General features: G+C 40.0%; 3 protein-coding genes across 19 annotated transcripts in view; 1 reads left to right on the plus strand and 2 right to left on the minus strand.

Moving 5' to 3' along the window:
- Positions 1-27,707, minus strand: part of PPFIBP1 (PPFIA binding protein 1) — a 656,824-nt gene that overhangs the window by 464,197 nt on the left and 164,920 nt on the right. The gene's annotated exons all lie outside the window — the stretch shown is intronic.
- On the plus strand, positions 710-13,310 carry CMAS (cytidine monophosphate N-acetylneuraminic acid synthetase). The gene is made up of 8 exons (XM_041397137.1): positions 710-931; positions 3,557-3,699; positions 3,925-4,080; positions 6,686-6,819; positions 7,698-7,792; positions 8,471-8,642; positions 10,131-10,281; positions 11,030-13,310. The coding sequence occupies exons 1-8, from the start codon at positions 771-773 to the stop codon at positions 11,302-11,304; spliced, it is 1,287 nt and encodes a 428-aa protein (XP_041253071.1). The 5' UTR covers positions 710-770; the 3' UTR covers positions 11,305-13,310.
- Positions 17,824-25,871, minus strand: LOC121332087 (sulfotransferase 6B1-like). Its single transcript, XM_041397169.1, has 6 exons — positions 25,727-25,871; positions 24,739-24,923; positions 23,563-23,689; positions 21,266-21,360; positions 20,081-20,267; positions 17,824-17,942 (listed from the first exon to the last, which is right to left on the minus strand). Exons 1-6 carry the CDS (start codon positions 25,869-25,871, stop codon positions 17,824-17,826), a joined length of 858 nt encoding a protein of 285 aa, XP_041253103.1.

Raw genomic sequence — 27,707 nt, forward strand, 5'->3', positions numbered from 1 at the left:
CTGTGTGCCCGCAGGATGGCAGCAGCCACGTCGTGCGAACGTCCGCAAAGAGCTGCAGAACCACAGGATTATCATATAATTATTATTATTATTATTATAGTGACCTCTAGAGATCACCCTGTCCAACCCCCTGCCCAGGCACGGCCGCCTGGGGCAGGTGACACAGGAGCGTGTCCCGGAGGTCGGAACGTCCCCGGAGAGGGAGGCTCCAGGCCCTCCCTGGGCAGCTGTTCCAGGGCTCTGCCACCCTCAGTGTGCAGAAATTCTTCCTCCTGCTGAGCTGCTTGTGTTTAGTTTATGGCCAGTGCTCCTCGTCCTGTAACTGGAAAGAGTCTGGCACCATCCTCTTGGCACCCTTTGAGATATTTACATGCATTAATAAGATCCCTCGCAATCTTCTCTAAAGAGATACACACCGCAGAGGTCGGTCGGTCGGTCCGTCCGTCTGTCTGTCTGTCTGTCTGTCTGTCTATCTATCTATCTATCCATCCATCCATCCTGCCGTGAAAGCAGGCACGAAGACCGGGCTTTGCGGGGCACCTTGTGCCAAAAGACCACCCTCCCCTCCCTAAAGGCTGGATGATTCCCCGAACCCCCCCTCGAGGCCCCCCCACGGCGCGTCCCTCGCTTCCCCCTGGCGTCTCCCCGCCGCTCTCCCCACACGCATGCACTGTAGCGCAGGACTACATTTCCCGGCATGCCCCAGGGGGCGGTCTGCGCGCGTGGCAGGGCGCGGCGGGAGAGGAGCGGAGCGGGACAGGGACACGACCATGTATGCGGGCGAAGGGCGGTCGCAGCCCCACCTGGCCGCGCTGGTGCTGGCGCGGGGCGGTAGCAAAGGGATCCCGCTGAAGAACATCAAGCTGCTGGCGGGGGTGCCACTCATCGGCTGGGTGCTGCGCGCCGCCATCGATGCCGGCGTCTTCCACAGGTGCGCATGCGCCGCTCCCCCTGCCTCTCCCTTTCCCCTGGAGGGTTCTGATTCGGGATGGACGGGCTGAGGGACCCTGGCTCAGGGAAGGGTTGAGGGAAGCTGCCGCTTCGTCAGGAGGGTCTTAGGGATGACTGTCAGTGTCTGCAGGGAGGGCTCAGAGCACGGACCAGGCTCTGCTCCGTGGGGCCCAGCAATGGGACAGGAGAAGCGTCAGGAACTAATGCCAGGAAGTTCCACCTGGACAGGAGGAGGAGCTTCTTTACTTGAACAGGCTGCCGTGGGAGGGTGTGTAGTCTCCCTCGGTGGAGATACTCAAATGGTGCCTGGATGGAATCCTGTGCATCCTGTTCCAGGTGACCCTGCTGGAGCAGGGAGGTGGGACCAGCTGACCCGCTGTGGTCCCTTCCAGCCTGACCCATGCTGTGACTCTGCCAGTGAGGCAGGATTGATCCTTACTTAAGACAAGGGGGTGCAGTTACTGTGGCACTAGGCTAAGGGTCAGGCAGGGCAAGCACCCTCTCAAGAACTCAGCTGTCCCTTCCTGCTGAGGGTGAGCAGCAGAAGAAAGAAGAAATTGAAGTCTTACACAGTAAATTGAAATTAATTTTTTTTCTGATGCGTGGTTGGGTGGCCACTAGCTGGTGATGTTGTAAATATTGATGGGTTTACTTCATTAAGACATCTTTATTAGATGGGACTGCCAGGCTGGAGGTGATCTCCTGTGAACTGCTGAAGCACAGGATGACTGCTTCGTGGTCATCTGGGTACTCAGGACAGTGTGCACTGAGCTTGGCATCTCCAAGTATGGAGTCCCCACAGCCTTTCTGTTCCTTTCACTGAGCTTACCCAGAAAAATCTTATTTTCTCTCTTCCTGCCCAGCAATGAAATCACCTCCTTGCTGAGATGTCTCTTTCAGCATCTCCTGGCATATGTGTGCTCCCAGGCCATCATGCTGGCTCCTGCTGAGCTTGCTCCCATTTTCCTTTTTGGTATCAGAGCCCACAGCTGGACCCAGCACATCAGAAACACTCTCACTCAAATGTCAAGTTGCAGGAGATAGTCTTTTGTGCCCATGTGACACAGAAAAGAAGCTCAGTTTGTGGCCAAGTGCCTGAAACTTTGGAAGCAATAATTAGAGCTAGATAGAAACACGTGTGTTGTTGGTGTTGAGAATAGAGCCATTACAGATTTTTCTGCAGGAGCAAGACTGAGGATATTCTACACATTTGCTGATAATTAAAGCCATGGTTAGGATGTGCTCGGTGTGTAGCACACTTAGGGTCAGATTCCCTGTGCGAACCTGCTGCATAATGCTCAGAGCAAGTCAAGGAGAAATGTATCCCAGCTAGATCCAGAGCACTCTGTATCCCGTAGCTGCTCTGTCATTATCTGGCCTGGAGAACCTTTCTTGCTGTATCTGAAAAGTAGAGGATGCAGCACTCTACTTTATTTTTAATAAAGAAACAGACAAGAACACTTCTGGTTACTGAGGTTACTGATAATTTCTTAATGATTGTGAATCTGTATTGCTGAATGACCTGCTGTGGCTTCTGTTTGGCATCTGAATTTTCCCAACAGGAAGCCAGTCAGGGTTGTGCAGCCTGACTTTGAGGCGTGGCAGGTGCAGTAGGTGGACATGCACCAGGTTTGCCTTGTCACCTTTAGAACAGCTGTGCACAGTACCTGTTACACAGCAAAACTCTTGTGGTTGAATAGCGAATGTGTATTTAAGTTCACCATCCCAAAGCAGTTTCTGGAAAACACCTCTTGTGTGTTTGTTCTCATGGGTGTGACTTGACATTGCGGTTGCTGTCACACATATTTTTCTGATGATGATCCCACAATGTCTTTGGGGGAAGAAAAGTAACTGCAGCACCATTTGGTGTGGACAGTGCATTGAAAATGCCAGCATTGCTGTGAGAGGAAGGGTGACTTCTCATAGCTTTTGTTTTTACACCTCTCATGCTTTTTTGTCACCATGATGACAGCAGTGGCTTCACACTTGTTCAGTGTTTGTCATCACATGATACTCAGAATTAGCCCTTCTTTTTGTAAATATTTATTTTCCCTGAACCATTGCAATCTTGCTTTACCAGTACTGGAAGTTTTCTGTGCCAAAACACATGGAACTTGAACAGCTCCTTCTCTGGGAGTGTATGGAGCCCAGTTAACACATTTTAACACACTTGCAGCATAAGCTAATCTTTTAACTTTGTGGCAGTTTTACTTGTTGTAAACTAAACTCTTACATGATTCTGAATGCCACATCCAACGCATTTACAATTCATTGATTTGTTAACAGCCCTAACAAATTCTTTGTGCTGACACTGGATTTTTCTGGTAACACTTCTAAGTTTTATGTTGCTTAAGTTTCCTGCATGGAATGCAACTCAAGATTCAGATTTTTCACTCTGGTGTTTTTTATCCCCATTGTTAAAAGCTGGTTGTTGGACTAACTGAGATAGTTTTATTAATACAAATACAAGAACTAGTTCCTTTTATTGCAAGGTGTAGTGCAGACATAAACAAGCTGAGTTTTTTTTCAGGTTAAATCACAACAGGCAAGTCAATAATGGTGGGATTTATTCTTTATATTGATTTCTGTCACTGTCTGCCAACAGCATATGGGTTTCCACAGACCACGATGAGATCGAGAAGGTTGCGAAGCAGTTTGGTGCTCAGGTCCATCGCAGAAGCCCTGAAGTCTCTCAGGACTCCTCAACTTCCCTAGAAGCCATCACAGAGTTTCTCAATCATCATCATGGTAAATCAGGGATGAAATATGCTGAGCTTTTATATCGTAGCCCCAGAGGGATAATGCACTTATGATTTAGAAAAATAAGTAAAGCATTGACTAAATAAAACCCAGAAAGATTCAGATTCTCCTTTTTTTTTTTTTTTTGTGTGTGTGTGGTACTTATACCACACTTTGCAGTTGTGTTGCTAAAGACGTGAATTGTTTCATAAATGTCTCTTTGTTTTTCTTTAGAGGTTGATATTGTAGGAAATATTCAAGCAACATCTCCCTGTTTACATCCCAGTGACCTTATAAAAGTGGCAGATCTGATCCAGAAGGAGGGCTTTGATTCTGTCTTCTCTGTTGTGAGGAGGCATCAATTCAGATGGAGTGAGGTAAAGAAAGGAGGTAATATTTAGATGTTTCTGGTTACAGTTATACTTAACTTTTTTTTTCTTTTTTTTTTTTTCTTCAAATTCTTGCTTTTCATATCTGTGCTATTTTAGGAAGTGATGTCTGAGAGAAATTCCTTCCAAGCACTGGTGTCTTTATGTTACTGAGCATTGTGCAGCCTTTTGGTAACTGTTTTGTAGAAATTAAAATTATATTAGCTTGTCTAGGCTGAAGATATAGTTCCAAAAAAACCTTTACATGTTAACTTTTTCCTGGTGGGTATTCATGTGTATTCAGACATGATACTAAGGTCCTAACTAGAAAACTGTTCTTGCTATGCAGTAGTTGACAAATGACCAGTAATGTGAGATAAAATCTTGGTGAGGATGGGATGACAATCTCTTGGCCTGGAGACTTAGGTTTTGTTTCATCCTGGTAATTTGGCTGCTGACTTATGTCACGTTGCAAAATGCCTTTGAGTCATGAGGGCTAAACTCATGTTGGTTAGCTCATCCAGAAAAATGTGACTGGTTTTTCCCAGAGAAAGTATGCCTCTTAGCTACAGTGGCCAAGATGATCAAAGACTGAAATTTTAGAAATAAAGATTGCACCTTGGTTTAGCTATAAAGTTTCTTTTGTCCTGGTACAAAGAGCTATTCCACACATTTTGTGTGTTGGCTTTGTTTCTGTGGTTAAAGCAGAAATTTTTTCTTCATTTTTTAAAAATGGTTATTTCAGGTACTCTCACACTAGAGTTTTGGTGGTTTTTTCTAGGTTTTTTTAAAATTAAAATTACTCAAGCATTACAGTTATTTTGTTGAGATATAAATTGCTTCAGATTAAATTTTTTTGTGAGTTTAGAAAGCATAATGCTGTAAAAGAGCATGTGTAATAAATGAGGCTTGATCTGAGAGATAAGTTGAAATAAAAGTTAAGCCTGTGTTTAGAATAAACATTTGAATATTGTCATTGTTCCCCATAAGAGGAGAAATAAGTGACGCTTTTTGTTTGTGCAGTATAAGAGGAGTATCAAAAGCATGGGGGGCAATTTCAGGATTCTGTGGATTCCAGTTTAGCAAGCCACATACACATCTCGAGATGCTGGAAGGGACAAATGTGAAAGAATGAATCTCGTGGATCTGCCACATGGCTTCCTGAAGTGGTTGTGTCCCATAGGCAGATTGTTAAATAAGAAAGCCTCGAGGCCTACCTAAAGAAAGAAGTAATTCTTCTGCACAAAATGACATCCAAACTTTTTAATGGGGTGAGATATAAGGAATTATTCAGCTGCAAAGACTGAGGAGAGCTGGAAACACATTGTGCCAACATGAGCAGCTTAAGGCTAAATGCAAATTGCCTTTCAGGTGTGTGGTATTTCAGGTGACAGTGATTCACAGCAGCATTATACAATGGTTTTTCTTCTTCTTTTTATTTTTCATACAGCTTTAGAGTACTGATGATGCTAAAAGAATTTCATGGGGGTTTTTTTGGTTTTTTTTTGGTGTAGCTCTGTTGCTCCTTCTGCATTAAGGCTTAATATTGATAGACCTGAAAGAGAAAGGTGTCTCTCTCTGACTGGAAATATTTACTTCAGTGAGCACAAAGCTTTAACTGGTTATGAAACACAAGGTGTGTGTATATCTACTAAAGCCTCAAGATGTTTTGGGTGTTTGAGAATGCCCTCTAACTTCCTCATGGTTACTGGATTGTGAGACCTGGTGAATTTTTAGCTGCTTTGTACATCTGGATTGAAGGGGCTTAAGGGCAAAAGTCTTTGGTCCTTGATTTGGTTTCTGCTGAGTGTACAATTCTCATTGGTAATAATATGGGATCTTTTGGGATGGTGTTTGTGCAGACAGCTGTTTGTTTATTTGTGGACACTGATTAAACCACTTATGAAGAGTTAATGCATATCCTTAAATAAGATGTATTTTGGGGAAGTCCCAAGATGTTTTCACAAGCAAAAATTTTTCACATATGCTCTTATTTTGCGTTCTAGATTTCAGGCTGGTCCTTTCAGGTATCAAGAGTGCATTCAGGCATTCCCATGTGCACTAGGAGTTGGAGTACAGGAATAGTATTTCTTTCACATTGGCAAGGACAGTCTGGTAGAATGCGCCTCCTACTCCTTGTGGAAATGAGTTTTGAAGCACATAACCTCTTGTGTTTTTGTTGTTGTTTCTGTTTGGTTAGTTTGTTTTTTTTTCCTAAAGTGGTAATGAAAAGTTTCCTTTTTCACTGCTAGGCATACAGAGTAGTCCTCCACTTTATCCACAGTTCCAAGAAAGAAAAGCAATTCAGTGATTCCCCAGAGAAGTTGTGGATTCTGCATCCCTCGATGTGTTCCAGGCCAAGTTGAATGGGGCTCTGAGCAACCCGGGATAGTGAAAGGTGTCCCTGCCCATGGCAAGGGGTAGGAACTGGATCATCTTCAACGCCCCTTCCAACCCAAACCAGTCTGTGATTCTTTATAAAGTTAAGCAGAAAGAGACAATAATGAGAGTAGTTTGTGACTGAATTATACCCTTAATTTTTCAACAGAAGGTTATTTAGGTTGTTAAGTGACTCTGAGCAGGAATTATTTAAAGCTTTTGTTGTAATATTTTTCCTCTGTTAACAGAAAACAAGATGACAGAACCCCAAAACCTGAATCCAGCAAAGCGGTACCGGAGGCAAGACTGGCCTGGGGAGCTCTATGAAAATGGCTCATTTTATTTTGCCAAGAGGCATCTGATTGAGAAAGGCTACTTGCAGGTTAGTACTTCTGGGTTTTTATGCTCTTCAGAATAATACATCTACTCTTGCTGTAGAGGGTTCTGAATTCAATACTCTGTTTTGATTTCTGATGCAGTCAGTGTGAAATAACAGCACTCTGACCTCAGAACAGTTTGCTAATTATTTGTAACTTAGCAGGGCTAGTTATAGCTAGGGCATTTCCAGTAACAGCATCCTCCATAGCAAATAAATTTATGCAAATAAATGTCTTACATAGCTTTAACCCTAAACCAATACAATACTGAGTTGAATTTTGCAGGAGTTCATCAGTGTATCTTAGAATTCATTTTAGTGCCACTAAAGGTGTGAAACTGAGCTTCATGCAGTGTCAGAGCCTTGTCATAATCTGTAAATTTCTATGTTCAGCCATTTTCATCTTATGCCAATTTTTGTACTGTAACTTTAACAGTCTTTCTCCCTTTCTTGATGTTTACATCCCAATGTAGTGGTGCAGAACAACACTGGGGTATGATGGATATATTTCCCTTGGAAATTAAGTAACAGTAAGAAAATAATAAAATAGTCTCCTAAGCAAATGCTGAAGGTATTACTATTTTGCTGATTAAAAGAGCTAGTGAAATTAGTTTGATGTAATTGCTATAATGCATAACATCTTGCACACTTTCTCTAGTTGTAAAATGGAAATAGTTATTAACTATTTCTTCAATAGTTAATAACTGTTCCTTCAAATGGTTCTGTGTCACTGGCAAAAACATAATTGATGGTTCATTTTTATATAAGCCATAGTGGCCGCTGTGTAACCAGGCACTTGGCTTTCATTGCACGGCGCTAAATTGTAGAGTTTTGTATTTCTGTTGACCCAAGCATAAAATTTGAGTGGATTTTATTTCCTTCAGGGTGGTAAAATGGCCTACTATGAAATGTGTGCAGAGCACAGTGTGGATATTGATATAGACATTGACTGGCCTATTGCAGAGCAGAGAGTGTTGAGGTAAAAGCACTTTTTATTCCCTTATTTCTTTGATGCTGCTTGTTTCAAAGTGTGATCATGTGAATTCATAATGCATAGAATGTAAGCAATGGAGATCAAAGATAATTAGGCAGCTTTATTTCTGCCCAGGATTTTTTCCTATCTGTTGAAATCAACTGAATTACCTTTGATACATGGTAGGGTTTTGGTAGTTTGATTTTTTCCTTAAAGTTCAGCTTGGTGAAGAATGTAAGCCCCACTATACCTCAGCAATTTCTTAGCATCATCTCTGGCTTTCCCAGATGAGGTGCCCCAGATTTCCATGCTCCAGACCACTATCACTGATGCCCAGGAATGGGAATGTTTGTGTAAAGGGCCTGAGCTCATTCTGCCTCACCAGCTACCTTTTCTTTGCAGCTCCTCTAAGGAAATAATGAGTGGGAAGAGAGTATATTTTCTGTGCCTTTTTCATCCTAATTTTTAAATGGATGACATAAATGGGCTGTCTTTTGGATGGTTCTGTTAATTTCTTTGAAGAGGGACAATATAGTTGGAGAGTAATGATGATGAGAAAAAACATTAGAAAAGAAGAATTTCAAAGCTGATTCTTCTTCCTGAAGGCTACAGTTGTATGGGAAATTCTTGGGGTTTTGAACTGTGCAGAAACTTCCATCCTAAAAAGATAATTTCTTTGTCTAGCTTTGGATATTTTGGCAAGGAGCCGCTAAAAGAGGTGAAGCTCTTGGTTTGCAGTATTGATGGATGCCTGACCAATGGTCGCATTTATGTGACAGAAGATCACAAGGAAATGGTCTCCTATGATTACAGAGATATTGTTGGCATTAATCTGTTAAAGAAAAGAGGAATCCAGGTAAGTGCTGTTCTGAAGAGTGAGCTGTCATATCTCATGTAACCTGCACATTAAAAGATTCTAAAAAAATATATTCTTGCAGCATAGAAGTTGAAGTTTTTTCACAGTACTTGTGGTCAAGCAGCATAATATATTGCTTGGGACAAATGTTATCCTCAGAACCCTAAGAGGAAAATGAGTGTTTTGAGAAAGTTCTCAATCACAGTAATTACAGCATCTTTCTGCATTTCACAGAATCAGAGAATGGTCTGGGTGGGACCATCTGGGCAGGGACACCTTCTACTATCCCAGGTTGGTCAGAGCCCCGTTGTGCCTGGGCTTGGATACTGCCAGGGATCCAGGGGCAGCCACAGCTGGCTGCAAGCTGTACCCGGGCCTCACCACCCTCACAGGGCACAATGTCTTACTCATATCCAGTCTAAACCTTGCCTCTGTCACTTTGGAGCCATTCCCCCTTGTCCTGTCACTCCAGGCTCTTGTCAGTAGTCTTTCCCCATCTTTCCTGTGGGCTCCCTTCAGGCACTGGAAGGCACAATTAGGTCACCCCAGAGCCCATTCCTGTGAAACGGAGTAGATGTTTTGTCAGCAGTCCCTCAGCTTCATTTTCTAGGAAGCCAGAGGGGTAGGAAGCTTGTAATCACTGTTTTGTTGCCTGTGGCAGCCCATTTCCATACCTTCTTTGACTTGGAATGTTTAATTGAAAACCTGTAGGTCTTTGTGCTGCACTTTATTTATTTCTAGTATATGTTGCTGTTACAATCCTGCCTTTTGCTCCTCTTCTCTTCATTCTGTACTTAAAATCAGTGTCAAGCATTTGTTTGTATTTAAAAGCAATTAGGGAAGATAAGCTTGTCCACATCTTTGGCAGAAAACCTGAAGGGTTTGCATCTGAGATTTCTAAAAATCCTGCTGCAATTATCTTCTGGTTTCAACTGACCTTGTGCACCATTCCTGAAATTTCAAATTTGGAATGAACTTCTAGAGATAAATGTGCTGTGCTGCTTTGGTCTGTATAGTGTTGGTTTGATACTCTGAAATGGTGCTATAAATAAAGTTATGTTATTAAGTAGAGGGGCCAAGGAAAAAACTTCATGTTCTACTTTGGGAAATATTTCAGAAATCTTTCTTGGGCATTCTCTCATTCCACATTGTGACTTAATTAGATCATACTGCACTAGATAGTCACCATGCCACCATACTGTGATATTTAGTATTTTATTTAGTGCATGTTGCATTTAAAAAGACAAATGTAAATAATTTTTGAACATCAGGGAGGGCTGCAGAAATGTATTTCACCTTCCTAAAGGAACCTCAAGACTGTGGTTTTGGGTGCTAATCCCTTCTGCTCTGAGTTTTGAAAATCAGTCATTCAGTGCATTTCCAGAGAGAGCTTCTACAAGCAAAATTTGCTTTTTTTTTTGTAATCGTAAATCAACTTATATGTCATGTTTCTTTGTTGTAGAACTTACTCTAATTTTATTTCAATAGGTTCGACTCATCTCTGACAGAGATTGTTCAAAAACACTGTCAGCCATGCAGCTGGGATGTGCAGCAAAAGTCAGCGTAACAAATAAACTACAGGTTCTGAAGGACTGGCAGGAGGACATGGGTTTGAGCTGGAAAGAGGTGGCTTACTTAGGTCAGTTCCTTTCCTTTTGGTTTATTTAATTTAAATAGCATAGACAAATAGAATCATTATACTGCTGCTGAGCTTTAAACCACTTTTCTCTTTGTAAATACACTGAATTTAATGAGACTGTGTGTTGCAATGTGCACAGCAATCACCAAAAGCAGGTATTTTATGGCCTGTTACGGTAAAATCTAAATGTTACAGACATTGATGAATCTGTGTAATTTGGTAAGGGAAGTCTTCACTGTTTTTCCAGTGGGATATAGGAAAGCTTTTGATTTTAGGAAACATTTTGATATCAAAATATTGATAAGCATACACTTAGAGCTGACAATTTTGAACTCATTCTAGTTCATTTCAGAGGGATATTGTATGGATTATGTTCTGAAATGGTAATCAGAAATGGACAGAATTAGAACTGAAAGCCATGTGCTTCTGTGCTAAACTGTATTTCAGTGACAGGCTAAGTGAGGAGTCCTGCCAATCCTTATTCAGCTGCTCACATAATTTTACTGCTCTTAAAAGTAGCATTCTCTTGCCTGAAGATTGTGAAGTGTGATCATCATTTACACATGGATCACCAAGATTTTCCAACACCTGACTTGCATGTGCAAAGTGCTGTTGAGCTGCTGAGATGAATATTGTGACAAAAAAAAACCTTCAAAAATCAGATCAACGCATACCCAGAAAAACTGAGAAAAATACTGATTATTTTCCTTCTGTGATATTTGGCCTTGCCTGTCATCTTTCTCCATAGGAAATGAAGAGTCTGACGTGGAGTGCCTGAAGCAGGCAGGCATGAGTGGTGTGCCTGCTGATGCCTGTGCCGCTGCTCAGAAGGCTGCTGCTTACATCTGTAAGAGCAGAGGTGGCTGTGGAGCTGTGCGGGAGTTTGCAGAACACATATTCCTGCTCTTAGAGAAAGTGAACTCTGCAAGGAAGCAGCTGGAAGAAATCAGCTCAGCAGGGAAGGAAATGGGGAGAAATGAGAGCAGCAGGAAAGGAAATAAGGAACTGATGGAAAAAGAGTAACACTGTTGGTCAGTCCTGCTTTTCTTCCTCAGTACATCCATATCCCAAAGGCATGCTTACCTTTCAAATTTTACAGCACAGTAGAGTTAAAAAGGTGTCTCCCCCTAATTCCAGGTCCCACATTCATGATTATATGCTGAAAATATGATCATGTCCTTGATGATTTTAAAAGCCATTTAAGTGCAATGGGAGGAATGCTACAAAAGAGAGTGCCCTGTAAATCTGCTCTTAATCATCACACCTGTCCTGATGCCTCTTTATTTCATAATCTGAATGTTTTCAGGGATCAATGATTTTGTATGACTTGAAGATTTGTAATTCAGGTTTAAAAAACCCAAAACTTTGTCAGTTTTTCTCATGTGGTTTGCGTTTCTTTTATCAAATGCATGGTATTGTGGCTGTGTGATTGCATTTTACAAGCTTTGTCCTTAGCAAAGAAGAGTTTCAACATATGCTGGAGAGGTCAGGTGTAAAATACTTATCAATAAAACTTCCTCCCCCATTTTTAAAATACAACACAGTTGCTGTAAAACAAGTTAATACTAGTTTAAAAAAGCACTTTAACATCTGTTCAGTTTGAAGCTCATAAATAATTAAATCACATTTGGAATTGTCGATCTTGGAATCTGTTTATTTTTGGTTTTATTGAAGTGCCTAAATTAATATTTTGCCAAATTTGGAGTTAAATTTCCCATTGTCTTTGAGATCTTTGCAGAAACTCAGTTTCTTTCTATGAAGACTATATTGCAACCTCAAAAGAGTTAAAGCCAAATAAAAGTCTTTAAGTTTATTGTATGGAAAAGTAGCTGCTGGTAAGAAAAAAAACAAACCAAACTATAGTTGATATGGGTTTATATAAAATATATATAGAGACTACTTTTAGCATGTTAAAACTGGTTTACATGCTTGTATTTATTGAAAATAGGATTTGTAATGTACATTACAAATACAATAGTATATATCAGAGTTAAGTTCTGGTTTGGGTTATGCTAAAAAATAAAAATACCCATGGTACACTGGCAATTACAAGTGAGGTAATTGCTTGTATATTTTATTTTGTTTCTCAGCTAAATATTGCATTGTATAAATAGTTATACTCCCAGTATATCACCTGGTATACTGGCCTCTGATAAACGTTGTGTTTACTTCCTTTCACAAAGCAAAATGTTGAACTGAAATTATTTACTGCCTATCTGCACTTAACAGATAAATTGTTTATTGTAGTAACCAGTTCTAAGTTACCTAAATTTACGTGTCTCAGTCACATTTTAGGGTTCTGTGCTGGATAAATCCCATGGACTTTGACAAGAGAAGAGCAACATTTTGGACATCAGTGTTTTCACTTTGATGAATTCTTGTTTAGAAGAACATGGTATAATCTTACATTGGAAAGAATATGAAGGATAAAAGAGCTCTAGAGACTGTTTGCCAAAAAAAGATATGGGATATGCAGGATCTGTGTCCTGAAAGGTTCAGATTTGTATTGCCCACACAGTGGAAAGTCTAATTGTAGGGTAGGAAGAGGGATGCCTTAATTACTTTTGATTTTATAGAAGAGCCTCAATCATATGAAGGATTTAGGGGTCAGAGAGGCAGAGACTGTGAGGGTAACTGTCACCTTAGAGGTGAAATCCCAAGTCCCAGGAAAGTTTAAATGTGTTGAATATTTTTCCAAGGCCTATTCCAGTACATGTGACACCACAATTGCCTTTGATTAGAGGGGTATTACTCATTCAGAGTAGATTTCAATGGTCAGTTTTGTTAGTCTGGTTAGTTTGTTAGGGGTAATTTTGAGATCATCTTTTGGCCATGTGAGCTCTTGTTTTTTTTCTTCCATTAACCGAGGGTATTTCAAAGAAGATCTTAAGTAATGTGGGCTGTTCTGTCATGATTATGTGAAATGGAAAAACAGGAAACTATGTAAATATTTGTAATAAGCTATTATGAAAAAGTAGCTGATTACCTCAAATTTTAAATAAACAGCTTTCTTTAGTCTTTTAAGTAGAGAATGGTTATGGGCTGGCTTGTGGTGAGTTTCTGTACTGCAAATCATACACTCCCAAGTTCATGCACCACACAAATGATTTGTGATGGCAAAGGTGGACAGATTTAATGCCCAAATTAATTCTTCACACCTTCACCCACTTCTGACTCTCATCATTTATTTTTATCTGCTTTTTCTCCTATTCAGTTTATCTTCCTCTCCAGTTCCTGTTCGGTCATGCAATAAGTTCTGACCTTAAGTAATTTCAAATCAATATGAATCACATACATCTCAGCCTTTTGAAGTCAGAGATATGTTTTAATACTTGGTGATTTCAAGTTTCTAAGACTTTTAAACCTTGATCACACATTTTAGGTAACTAGTTTTTTCCAGAGCCTATGTGGTGGAAGGTTTTTTATTTTAGTATTTTTTCCTGTTAGTTTGGTCTTAAAACACTACTTACTTTTTGCAGAAATAAGTCTAAATTAGTCTAATTCCACCCAGCAGGACCAATCATCCTAATTGTTACCATTACAAGAGCAGTAATTCTGTACAGAAGAAAAACACCATTATGTGTGAACCTGATGCATAAATGGGTTAGAAAAACTTACCAGTAATACACTTGTCTGAAAAATCTTTGGATGGCGGGTTTGTTTCTCTCTCTCTTGTTCTGGGACAGATTGGTGTATCCCCATTTCTGGTTCAAGACATGTTTATGGATGTGGCCCTGGTTTAATACAGCGTTCCCCCTTCTGTGGGGGAGGCATGAAAGACAATGAGCAGTGAGCAATATGAAGGTAATGGTACCAAATTATTCAGGCTAGTAAAGAGAGGGTCTGGTGAAACTGAGGAGGTATATATAAAATAAGCTGAGCTTAACTGAAAAACAATCCTAACGTAAGTGTTAAAATATCCATTTTCACAGAGCAATTATAATTCAAAAAAGTATCTAGTGGTTTGAAGTGTGTGCTAGCAGTTGACAAAGCAGAAATTTTTAGAAAAAGAATATATAACAAATAAGTTAAAAATAATTAATGCCCTGTATAATTCAGTGGTTTGTGTGTATCTTGAATACTGCATGTTTTGTTTATTTTGTGTTGAAAAGGCTGTAGCATTCCAAAGGGAATAAGTGTGGGAGGATAAAATGGATGATGTAAGACAGGAATCATGTTCAGTCGCAGCAGTAGCCAAACCAGATTCCTTCACTTTGGAAGGAGCATTCTCCACTTTGGACTGAAGGGAGTTGTGTTAAAATATTTGTAAAATTAAGGATGGGAAGCCATGGAAAGGCCACTGAAGAAGCTAGCAGTGACCAAAATCAATATGCCTGGGGAATATAAATTTACCATCTTGTATTTAGTGGTGCTTTCGAGTTTTCCTGTGGCCTCAGCACATTTGCAGCTCATGGATTTCCAAAGCTGGACATGGGTTACAGACATTTAATGAACCTTAGAATACTTAAAACAGGCTTGGGCCATGTGTTTCATGAATCTGACACCTGTTTATCACTAGTACAGTAGGTACAGTAGCCTGTTTATGGCTAGTACAATAGTAGTAATCCATGTAGGATTTTGTTTTTACTGTCCCACCTTTTTTTTCCTGGTTACACTTTGTCCACAGCGGTTCAAACTCAAGTTGGGAGGGGATTGGTCACCACCCACTGATCCTTCTGGGCAGCTAGGCCCAGCAGAAGTGTTTCTATTCATTAGGTAAAGCTTAGTCTAAAAAGCTTGAAAATGGGATGAAGTACCTCAGAATCACAGAATAAGCTGAGTTAGAAGAGACCCCTCAGGATCAGGAGTGCAGCTCCTGTCCATGCACAGACCCCCCAACAATCCCACCCTGTGCATCCCTGAGAGCACTGTCCAAATGCTCCTGGAGCTCTGGCAGCCTTAGGGCCATGACCATCCCTGGGGAGCCTATTCAGTGCCCCAGCACCCTCTGGGAGAAGAACCTTTTCCTGATATCCACCCTAACCCTCCCCTGACCCAGCTCCAGCTCTTCTCTGGGTCCTGTCCCTGGTCCCACAGAGCAGAGATCAGGGCCTGCCCCTCCTCTTCCTTCACAAGGGTGCTGTAACTGCAGTGAGGTCTCCCGTCAGTCTCCTCCAGCGAAACAGATCCAAGTGGCCTCAGCTTTTCCTCATTCCCCTCATGGCCCTTTACCCAATTTAGACAAATATAAAACACTCCCATTCATGTCACTTCATGAACTTTAAGTTTTCCTGAATATATTTATCATGATCTACCTTTGGATCAATTCCATTCTCTGAATGCTGCCTCTTAAAGGACCTCAAGGAGCTACACTTATCTCCGCCTGGAGTCTGAACAGATTTTATGGGCAGTAGTTCTGATAACTCACACAGGCCCTGGTCTTGGCTTGCCACATCAGTTTATCAACACTTGGAGCACTTTGTTCAAACAATTTGATTTATTATGGAAGTCAAGAGATTTTCAGGGGATTTTGGGGTAAACTTGCAGGCAGTGCATGGCAATCTGGAGAGCAAACTGGACCACTGCCCTGCAGTGCCTCTGTACTGCTGCCCCTGCTGAGCAGCAAGGGAGCTCAGGCTACTCCAGCCAGGCTGCTGTCATTGGTGTCAGAGGTTGAATAGCACAGATGCACATGGCCTGGCTCTGATTAAGCCCTTCTGAACCTTTTCTTTTTTTTTTTTTTTTTTTTTTTTTTTTTTTTTTTTTTTTTTTTTTTTTTTTTGTGTTTTTTTTTTTTGTTGTTGTTGTTTTTTTTTTGTTGTTGTTGTTGTTTGTTTTTTTTGTTGTTAATTTTAATCTATGTAAATCCTTTCTTTAGCCAGTAGGCCATGCTGTAAACTGATCCATTCCTCATCCCCCTGAAGCAGCTAGGGAGCTAACTGAACTTTGAGCAGCACACTGTTACCTCCCTGGCTGATGGGTAAGTTTAAGTAGTTTACCAAGCTTACCTTGATCCACAAGGCAAGTCCTCATCCTGTCCCTTCACACACAGTTCCATGTTGTAAGTATGATGTGATATAAACAATCCTTTTTGTGTGTGCATACAATGTGTGGTGCAAACGCTGCTCTTACAGCAGTCTTAGTGCAGCTAAACTCACTTGCAAACCTCATTTCCGCAAGAACCCTCTGGCTTTTTTCCCATACTCAAAGGGCCAGAAAAAAACAAGTCTCTAAGTAAAATGTTCAGTGATTTTCATTAGCTGATCTCTTGCCACTTATTAATAATGGAAGAATGACACCTGAAAGGAGGGCAACAGTGGCATTTTGAGGGAAGATTGAGTGATTTTCATGTCAGAAGACAAAAGTAACACATCAAATGGTTATTTGTATAGAGCAGGGCATCATCTCCCTCAGGTTGTATTGAACTGGTAAGTGGCAAAGGACTGCACACAGGCTTTTCTCCCACTCTCCTCAGCACCATAACTTCTGTGTCTTTGTGCAGGCGCAAAATCAGTAGGTGTTGATGCCCGCTTGCACAAAGCAGGGATGAAATGAAATGGCTGCCTGGCAATTGCGAAGTGTGTGGCTAGAGGGAGATGAGTGTTGATGAAACCAGGTTGTTTCTGTACCTCAGGAAAAACACACCCAGAAGAGGAGCTTCTCTCACACACAGGAACTGTGTTCTGCCTTGGAACTGTGTGGGGGGGGGGGGTAGAACACTCCCTGGGATATGGACACAGACAGCTGATTCTTGGAAAATCTGTTTTATCAGGGCAGAGTAAATAAATAAGTGCCGTTTGGATTAAGCTGTCTCTGATTTGTGGTTTGGTTTTGTTGCTCAAGGAGTGGGAAATAAAATAGTTCTCATCAAAACACTGGAAACGGGAATTTTGCAGGAAGAAAATCAAATGGAAAATAAACACATTTACTGTTGCTCAACATGTGGTGCTGAAGTATATTTGGATTTGTATCAGTTGCATTTTAAAACACAAAGACTCTCTGGTACCTAATCCAGAAATAAGTTACATCAAAGAACTATACACTGTTAGAAAAGAAAAGAAAAAAGAAACACTTTTGTAAACAGACTTCAGATCTTCAAATGCTGCACTTTTCAACTTAATTATCAATAGCAATGTCCAATAAGATAGGCACTTCCAAATCATGGTGTGTCACAGAAGGAACAAGTCTGGGGTCAAATTTTTGGTAATTTTCTTATTATGTGTTTTTAGATTTCTTATACATTCAGTTCCTTGCAAGTTTGTTTTTTGTTTTTCTCTTCATATTATCTTGGGTAAAATTCCTTATTCAGGTTTATGAAGTCTGTTCATATTGCCTTGGAACAAAGAAAATAAATAAATTATGAAGTAGATTTGGTTGTCAAACCAAGGTCTGACACCTGACTCTGTGAAACCATGTACACCTGCCCTCTGAGAACTGAGTTGAGCTCTGGCACGGTGTCAGAACTTTCCTATTCTCAAGAACCCATGTTTATAATCCTTCCTCTTGGAAGCATTATAAACTGATGGGAGCACCCATTCAGAGCTTCCCACCAACTAGTCTGTGGATGCTTGTTGATAACTGGATATTGTTCTTCACAGAGACTCAGCACTCATAGATGAAACTATCTGCCATCTTGCTGAGTTTCATTTTCTCATTAAATATCTCCTGAAACCTAATATTCTGCTTTGGAGTGAAGTAGTTCTTCCAATCACCAACAGCACCTAGGAAAGCAAGAACAGAATGAACAGTGAAGTGAACAATATGTGGAGCAGAAAATTATTTTAAAGGAGCCTGGTTTTGTTAATGTTGCAGTTGGCACAGATATTAATATATTCTTAATCATGGTCACTGTGGTAGGTCAGGATCAGAATTGTTCTGATGAGACTCTGGTGGAAAGATCTGGATCATATCCATTAAGGCTGATGAACCATCATCCTCAGAGCTGATTAGTGCCAGCAACACAAGTGGTGGAGGAAGAACAGCAGCTTTCCAAGGTGGAATTAGAGCTCCTGATGATCTGGGCAGAGGGACATCTTGCCATGCCTTAGTTGAATGTATTTAAAGGTCTCTGCCTGGGTTTTTTCACAGGCAGTAGAAGAAATTGTAGAATCACAGAGTGGTTTGGGTTGGAAAAGACCTTATAAATCATCCAGTTCCATCCCCCTGCTGTGGGCAGAGATGCCTTCCATTATCCCAGGTTGCTCAGAGCCTCATCCAACCTGGCCTTGGACACTGCCAGGGATCCAGGGGCAGCCACAGCTTCTCTGAGCAACGTGTGCCAGGGCCTCCCCACCTTCACAGGGAGGAATTTCTTCCCCATATCCAATCTAAACCTCCTCTCTGTCAGTGTGAAGCCATTCCCCCTTGTCCTGTCACCCCATGCCCTTGTAAAGACTCTCTCTACTAGACAGTCTTGTAAATAGTCTAAAAATTCATAGATTCATAAAACAGTTTGGGTTGGAAGGGACCTTTACAGGAAATTTTAGTCACCATCTAAACTTATAAAATGAGTGGTAGCCCAAAAGGCACCGACAAAAAAAGATTCCTAGAAAAGTAGCTCAGAATGGCCTGACAAATTAATCCCACCTTTACACCTGCTCCTAATCTCTAGAATTTTTATGGATGAGATGTCCATCTCATCCACTTAAGTGGGCAGTTGAATACTTCTGGGTGGCTGTGGACACTGGTGATCAGAAAAGTGTTTCAACTGTTACCCAGTTCAAGCAAAAAGGAAATTGTTTTGTAAACTGATACATTTTTATGAGACAATGCTTACAGTTTCCCCCCATGTGCATGCTCTAAAGACTCTGCATCCCAAACCTGACTAACATAATAATCTCATTTTCTGACTAAAATAGCATTCAGTCCTAAAGGACAGGAAAAGAGAGCCCGAAGCATAATATATACATATAACTCTTCTGTAAACTGGTTGAAACTATCTAAACGTCTGGGATTAGCATAGGAACTACTTACTACTTGGAAGTGAAAATGTTGGGATTTTTCAACATTTTCATCATATCTATCAAAGTTCACTGACTGAGAAGAATGCATCTCTTTTTTTTTGTTGTTTCTTCTTTATTGACAGATTGTATGTTTTAATTTGTTTCTGCTGACTGGTAAAACCATTGTGAATTAACAGAAGGTAACATTTCTCTGTTTATTAAATGAAACAACTCTTAGCTTTAAACTGTCAATTGTTATTCAAAAATTAACTAAATCAAAATAATTTTTAAAAAATGGTGGGTTTGATTGACTTGTTATCCAAACCTGTGGAAGCTTCTGAAATGCCAGGAGCAAGAAAACAGCTCCTGAGGGTATTTTAAAATCACATCTGAGATAAGAACTGTGGAAAATTTTCCAGGGTTTGGAAGTTACCTATGACCATTCTTTTGTTGTTGTTGTTGTCAGCATATTCCTTCTTCAGGAATATTTCAGTAAGATAAGGGGTGATAAGAGCAGTCTCATTCAGAAGGAATGTGTCTGGCTCTTTCTTATTCTAGTCAACTAAGTGACCTTGGCAGGTGATATCAGAGAGACATATTGTAAAACACTGAGGTGGTCAACTTTTAGATTAAAAAAAAAGGCAGATAAAGAATATTGCTGGGTGAGCTTGCCTTTTGGCTCAACATCTCCAACAGAGCAATATTAGTCAGGCTATAGTTCAGACTCCTCTGTGCTTCTCTAGTACAAGTCTGAATTTGCAGCCAGAAAAGTTAGGAAGTGATTTTTAAGAGGGCTTCAGATCAAAGAATCCTGTCATCACCTCCCAGGGCTGACCCAAAGACTCCAGGAAAGACCTGCACTGCAGTCTTTGTCTGGATTCCCACTGCTTCTCCGTGTTAGGCACAAAGGAATTTACCTTTTCGGAAAATCAGCTTCCTGTTGGATGTCAGAGCACACACGGTGTGACTGGGATCGCTGTTCTCCTTTTCTGTGTCATTCTTCATCTCTGAGAACGAGGACTTCTTGCAGATGTCTTGGATATCATTGTCACTGACATTTAAACTCAGGAACAGAGTAATTTCCTTTACAACCTTAGGGAGATCCTGAGGTATAAGAAAAATACAGCTTTTATGTTTCTGGGCTGATTATCAGATTTTTAGCTGATTTGAAAATGATCCCTTTTATTACATAATGAGTTTGTCACACATTTATTTGCTTTCAAGCAAAGCATTGGATTGTGCAGATGACAGGTACAGTAAACCTGCTTCCCCTCTTAGCCATACTCACAGAAATTAATAAATACAGAGTATGTCATATCACACACAGTCACGTTGTCAATTTTATCTCCCACTTCAGATAAAATGTTCTCCTGTCTCTCAGAATTATTTCCCTGGAAATAGAAGAATACTCAAAGCCCAGCTCCAAGTAGCTTATTTCATTGGACATGATGTATCTAGAGATCTAACAAGTGACTCAGCGTCCAAAATGGCTTGTTATATTCCTAGTAGTTGAATTTTTTTTCCCAAAAAAATGAACAAACCTATTTTCATAAAGACACTAGAAAATGCTTTCTATTCACCTGAAAATTCATTCTCTGAAAGCTAAGGTATGTTGATATCTTACTTTCTCTTTTTTAAGAATAGTGAAGTTTCTCCCTCACCATCCAGCCTCTAATTTTCTTTTTTATTGGGAATACAAGTCCCAAATGTGAGTAGTTCTGTTGTCTTACATCACTTTTTGAAAATTGCATCTGAGATGTCAAACATAGCAAATTAATGTGTGATCCTCAATAAATGACCTTGGTTGGTCTTTCCATAGGACAAAAAAGGGGAACTTAAAACTCTGCCTGAGCTTGAGGAAAAGTGTCTGAGTCCCATTCCTGCATCTAAGAAATGCAACTCTCACAAGATTTCATATTTATATAGCTTGTGTAATCCGAATTAGTTGACACTAAATTCCATGCAAATAAAAAATATGCCCAAAGATACATATTCACATTTTCCTTCTTTCTCCTTTTTCCTTATAACTTCCTCTTTGATGTTTTAATGATGCTAATTTGCAAGTAATGCCTATTTGCACCAAGAGCAGAGAGCATGTTTACCTTCTTCATGTCTTCATAGAACAAAAAGAGGATGTTTTTCTCATCTTCATGTTCTTCCCAGCTTAGGAAATGATCAAACCAGGATCCACAGACAACTGAAAGGAAAACCCATGTAAAAGAGATCCAGAAAACCTTTATCCATAAATAACTGTGATGCTACCTCACACATTTAGGGGAATAATTTGTATCTGTAATGCACTAAAACACAGGCAGTTCTTTGTGTCAAGTGATGCAAATTTACAAAAGTAATTTCCAAAGAGGTTTCCATTCTTGTTGGAATTTGTTTTCATACCAGATACTATTCTGAGATATGATTCTGTAGTGGAAGCACGCTCCAGGTCTAAGGAAAGGCCAGTAATGAAGTAAAATGTACCGGCCTAACAAGATGTGAATATCTCAGATGACTGACTGCATGTCTGTGGTCACAGAGATTTGATCACCTCAGCAGGAGATGAAATGAGCAGGCTGGCAAATGGAGCACACAGTTGTTACCTCTCTTTCATCCCAGCAGAAGGGAATGTGTATAATTTTTTAATGCTGAAGAAGAATTACTTAAAGAACTCATGCAAATGCCTCATGCAGCCAGTGACACAGATAGAAGAGTTTGTAGCCGATTTCTTTTGTCTGAATGCTCCATTTACTGAGCCATAGGAACACAGCTAAATTTCAGCTTTCTTTTAAAAACCAAAATTCTGACCTCTCAGTTTCAAAGGCAAGATGATAACCTCTTGCAGGGCAGTGAGAAGAGGCCTAAACAGAGAAAGCTCAGCAAGCATTCTCCAGAACTGTGACTTTGCTTTGTAACTACCACAACCAGAAAATTCTAATCTTGTAATGGATATCATTTTGGTCACAAACTGTGAGTTGTAATTAAGTATAAATTACAATTAATAGCTACAGTTAAGCTGAATGCTCCAGTCTGCAGCCATCTCCAGCACACAAAGCAGTTTCTAAGTGCAAGGCATGTGTGCTCCACAGTGTGCAATTAAACCCTGCTCCCCTGGCCACCTACTCTGGGGATGTGGCCAGTGATAGCACAGTCCTGGTGACTTCAGAAGAGACTTGGATACTCCAGGGAATTCATTACAGTTGTCCCGGTGTGGCCTAACCCTTGTTTTGAACTGATATTTGCAAGAGTACTGCAGGATTTGGATCAAGGAGCACAACCTTGAAATGTTTCTACTAGGAGCAAAAAATTACCACCTTTCCCTCCACATCACCTCTTACCTAAATTTCTCTTTACCCAACATAGATATCTATTTATGCCACACATAAGCACTCAGAAAACAGAAGATGGCTAATAATTTATGGGGAAATAGGAGACACTTTTAAAATTTAATCATTGAAGCACAGAATGCTTCAGATTGGAAGGGACCTTAAAAATAATTGAGTTCCAACTCCCCTGCCATGGGCAGGGACACCTTCCACCAGAGCAGGTTGCTCAGAGCCCCATTCAGCCTGGCCTTGGATAGAAGCCTCTTTCCTTTTTTTTCACTATTGTACGTTCAGAGTTCATACCAAACAAGCCAAGATCCTGCAAATCACTGAAGCATGTGCCTTAGTGCTGCTCTGGACTCAGAACACCACATCTGAGTCAAAGCCTGGAGGAGGCAGTAAACAAATTGACCACTGGAGTTCTGATGTGAGTCCGTGATGATTGCAACAACACTTTTCTCTCGGGGTTTTCAAGATGATCAATCATTATTGCTGTTATCATCACTGTGGTGACACATGTCATCAAAGGAGTAATAAAACACTAAATATGGGAGAGGACAACATGAACAAGGTCCTGTTGCCAGCTGCCATCCCACCACTCCTAAAAAATCTCCCTCTTGTCCTTGGTCTTTGGACCCCATTTCTGAGACAGCACATCAGGGAGAGTGTGTGCAGAAGGGCTTTAGGAACATGTTCAGACTCCTTTTTGGGCTGCCCAGGGCTGTTTCCCAGCCTGGAGAAGACACCAGACCTGCAGTCGCAACTGTCCCTGCAGGCTGCTACAGTCCCCTCACATGCTCTGTCATCAGCCACGGCCCTGCTCGCCGAGGGCAACAAAAAGCAGCAAAAACCTGCAAAGAGCTGTGCTGGAATGATGCAGCTGCTTCTCAGAATGACTCCTTGCAGGGCTGAAGAGAGCATCCTATTGTTTGCTCTTGTTTAGCTTGGCATTAGGATTTATCCCCACCAACCCCATATGAATAAGGAGTTCAATAAGGAGTTTTCACACAGTTCAAATTTCTTAAGTCTTTCTGTGCATAACAAACTAATGTGAACTGCAAAGAGAAAACATTTATCCTTACCGTTGCCTTTTAAGAACATGTCAAAGAAAGAAGTCCAGCTGTCTACAGTGGGAAGGTTTGGGTTATCTCTGTAGTAATGAAACATGGAAACTGCAGTGTCTTTTGGATTTCTGCTGATATAGATCATCTGTAAATGAAGAAAATGTGTTATTAATGATAATATCCTCCCTTTATTTTAGAGGAGCTCTGGATGTAAATAGAGCATTGTCATAGGCAGTTTGCAGTGTCTAAACCCTTTCCTTTAGGATTTCTCCTTTGGTGACCATGCCATTAAATTAGAAATCTCTTCTTAGTAAGGAGTCTATAGTAATTAGTAAACAAATCCATGTGGACAGAGGTGTGTTTGCCCTGGCTGGGTCATATTTATGTTTTATGAAAGAGCCTGTGCTAACTTTAACCTTGAGTCAGTATATAATCTCATATATCTCACATATGAAAGCATTTACTAATTAACATTCAAAGGACAGCTGAAAAATGTAAATTTTGGCCTTTCATTCAAATCAGCTTTGTCCCAAAAGTCTGGATCTGAGCAATCCTGAAATTTTTGACTTTGAATATAAAATCTGAGACCTAGAGCTTATTTTTTAAATCTCCCACATTAGCATGGGAGGAACTGGTTTAGTCAGCGTCCCTGCGCATGTTAGAACAAGATGATCTTTAAGGTCTCTTCCAATCCAGGTGATTCTGTGATTCTATGAACTCAAAAATGTGTTCTGAATCTGCCTCCCTCATCTCATTTCTCCTCTGTTTGCCCAATACCATTATGGGCTCTTCAGAAAGCTCCAGCAGGAGGGTCAGAGTACCTTTAATCCCAGAGGAGCCTGTAAGTAGCCAGGATTTTCTGAGAGTTGGAAATGAGGTCATGAGAACACCCCAATTACTAATGAAAGGCTTCTGATCTAAAGATGTTGATGTCCTATTTTGTGTGGTGCCTGGTGTAAAAATCACCCCATGGGAGCAGTGGGGTGGGAGCAGTGGGGCAGGAGCTGAACCCAGTCCCCAGTCCAAGTCTCTGTTGCTGCCTTCAACTGGTGGTCAGCTGTGTCTTCAAAATTCACAGCAAAACAATTCTAAAAACTGTGAATCATTCAAAAATTATTAAGGATCAACAGGACAAAATAGATTCCTAGTGGACTTTCTACATATTTTACTGCTTTGATATAATTTTTGTCTTACCTTGCATTTCTTATTCTTAAAATTTGGAGGCAACATGTTGTAGTCTAAGTGTGTTGGGATGATTCTCTTTGATGAGAGTTTATCCAGCTCCTCCAGTCGGGAAATGTCTCCAAATTCAATGGGAGATGTTATTGTGACTTGAGTATTGTAAAGCTTTGTTATAACTCCTGCAAGCCAGTGAGTGCCTACAGAAGAGGAATTTTAAGTAAACAAAACAAACAAACAAAAAAAGGATGAATATTTATTACTGAAACATGCATTTTCATATGGAAACACATTGCTAAGGAACAAGTTGTATTTCTAATCCTACAGATTCAAGAAACTTTGCATGACTAAATAATCCCATTGGCTCCAAATATATAAACACTGAAAAAAAATAGGGCTATATATGAATTACAATGTAACTCTGAGACAAGCATTACTTTTGGTATCAAAACCATCCCATTAGACAAACTGCTGTCAGCTGACAGGTCGCTATATTGTTTTTATAATTTATTTTAGAATAACATGTTTGTTTGGGGTTTTTTTTTCTTACAATAACGTGAGTCTGTATATTTCTGAAAGTATTGATTGAGCTCCCCCTGGGTGTATGCTCCTCTGTCCAAGAGAGGTGGGTGGAGAGAGGATAAGAAATTAACAAATCTACAGTCAAGAGGCATTCAAATAACTTCATACAATTCTTGACTTGCTCATAATTGAATGTAGAAAGTCCTCAAGAAAATCTTTCAAATACAGATTTTGCTTACAGGTAAGGAATATATACTTGTTTTCCATGAAAACACCTGAGATTGTTTTCTACAGAATCAAAATGTTGGGAAATGACCCATATTTCTTGTAATATGAACATTTACTGACAGAATAATACATTCACATACTTAAACATCCTTTCCTGTTTCTTTCACACAGACATTTCCCAAGTAGTTTAAGCAGAGAACATCAAAAACAAAATCAAAACTTCTTGCAATTAACATTGAAAACCAGAACTTACCAGATTTGGGATAGGAAACCAAAAGGACATCATCTTCTCTAGCATCAAAACTATCCAAGGATTTTAAAAGCTCTGGAGAAGACCTGGTGGTAAAGGGAATCCCCTTAAATGTGTGTAGGAGCTCTGTCTTGCCGGAGCTGGACATGGTTGCTTAAGTCTTGGATTCCTGCAAATCAGATAACAGGGACAGGAGGAAGATTTAAATGCCACTTCTTAGTCAGGTGGCTAGAAGTGACAAATTGAGACTGAGCAGCACAAACCTCATGCTTATATACTTTACTGCAATGCCCTATCAGATATTGATTTTTTTTTTTCAGGTAGTTGATAAAGGCAACTGAAATATTAGAGCTAACTTAATAAATAATCAAAATGCTGAGTCATTTGTCATTTATTGGCTCTCCAGATAAAGAAATGAAGTAATGGTCAAAATGGAATTGTGAAAAATAATGACAATTAACATTACATTAAAATATGCTTAATATGATGCGTCTATAAGTTATATTTTGTTGGAAAATATTCTTACCTTCCAAGAAAAAGCTGCATCTTAAAATAATGTTTATTATTAGAGAAACAATGTCTTATTTCATGTGAATGAAATTTTTTTGTTTGTTTCATTTTATCAACTATACAACAGCTTGAAATTTCAAAAATGCAAATTAATTCAAAGTGTTTGAATCTTGTGAGGCAGAATCATTTTTTAAGATGTTATATGTCTCTATAAGAAGAGTATAAGCAACAAAAATCCCAAAATGAAAATAGATATTTAAATAGATGTATTATATAGATATTTAATGTTGCTTTTCATCCCTTGTGTTTTGTGACTATAAGTGGTTGAAGATTTTTAAACCTTTCCACAGAATATGCAGATTTATCAATAAAAAAGTCACTTTCAGGAAAGAGCCAGTTCTCCATTATCTGTTTTCAAATGTTTGGGTTTGGTTTTTTTTTATTTGAATCTGTGGAAATTATCATTAATATTTTTCAAACAGAAAACTTCACTTTTGTTTAATATGACCTTAAGCAAAGTGAATGTATCACAGTAAAATAAATAGCTCAGTTATGAACTAAAACATTTTTGAGTGTTTAGTATTTTCAATTTTCCTTTCAATGGCCACAAATTAATTTACTCTTTTTTTACATTCTTTTCTTCAAAACTCCAGTGGCTTCACTATTCCTATTGAAAGATTCCTCCAATATATTCAGCCAAGGCCCTTCAATATCTTCAACTCAAAAACCTCCTTGGAAATCATGGTTTAAAATTAAGCAATGCTTGGGGAATTTTCCAGCTTTACCAATGTTCTTTTTTTATCATAAATAACAACTTGGGTTTCGTCAGAGGAGCTGATTCCCAGTTGTACTCCCATGAGCCCTGGTGAGAAGTTAATAAATAGACATATCCTTCCAATAAACACCTGAACAGCCAGGATTGCTCACAAGAAGTAAGGACCACTTACCAGCTTCTGTGCTTGCTTATTTCTAATCCAATCTCCACAAAAGCCAGCGATGTAAAGTTGATTTCCCTCCCCCCGCCGCCCCCCGCCCCTTTCCTTTCTCAACCTCAAAGAGAAGAGATCTTCTCACTTGTAAAGTTGTCCTTAAACATTTATCACCTGCAAAACATGACCTGTGCCATCAGTAAACTATGAATTCCACTCCTACACAGCCAGGTGGGGTTGAAAATCATGAAAAATACACTCTGGAAAGATGTTCCCTATTGCTAAGGATGAGAGGTGATGGGGAATCTTTCCAGGGAGTCAGTGGGGTTACAAGAAACACTTGGATACTGGTGCTCAGGTAGGAATTAGGGAATCTCCCAGAGAAGCTCAACCCTCAACATTTTCCTTCTGACTCCAGGCTGAACACCTAAGCCACTGCTTCGTACCTTAAGGTGTGAATACTCAAAAATCTTTCTCTGTCAGCAGATTTCACTTTAGTTACTTCAGGTATACAAATTATGTCCAAAGGCATAAAAAACCCCGTT

The sequence above is a fragment of the Onychostruthus taczanowskii genome, unplaced genomic scaffold (assembly GCF_017590055.1).
Source record: "Onychostruthus taczanowskii isolate IOZ18803 unplaced genomic scaffold, ASM1759005v1 scaffold136, whole genome shotgun sequence".
NCBI classification, from domain to species: domain Eukaryota; kingdom Metazoa; phylum Chordata; class Aves; order Passeriformes; family Passeridae; genus Onychostruthus; species Onychostruthus taczanowskii.

What these genes read in the sequence shown, in the direction of transcription:
- LOC121332087 (XM_041397169.1), bottom strand. Translation starts at nt 25,871, where the DNA reads ATGTCCAGCTCCGGCAAGACAGAGCTCCTACACACATTTAAGGGGATT. An exon ending in GGTTTCCTATCCCAAATCTG is followed by an intron (nt 24,924 to 25,726) that starts GTAAGTTCTGGT and finishes CCTCTTCTGTAG; the next exon opens with GCACTCACTGGCTTGCAGGA. An exon ending in TCTATGAAGACATGAAGAAG is followed by an intron (nt 20,268 to 21,265) that starts GTAAACATGCTC and finishes CTTATACCTCAG; the next exon opens with GATCTCCCTAAGGTTGTAAA.
- CMAS (XM_041397137.1), top strand. Translation starts at nt 771, where the DNA reads ATGTATGCGGGCGAAGGGCGGTCGCAGCCCCACCTGGCCGCGCTGGTG. An exon ending in GATGCCGGCGTCTTCCACAG is followed by an intron (nt 932 to 3,556) that starts GTGCGCATGCGC and finishes GTCTGCCAACAG; the next exon opens with CATATGGGTTTCCACAGACC. An exon ending in TAAAGAAAAGAGGAATCCAG is followed by an intron (nt 8,643 to 10,130) that starts GTAAGTGCTGTT and finishes TTATTTCAATAG; the next exon opens with GTTCGACTCATCTCTGACAG.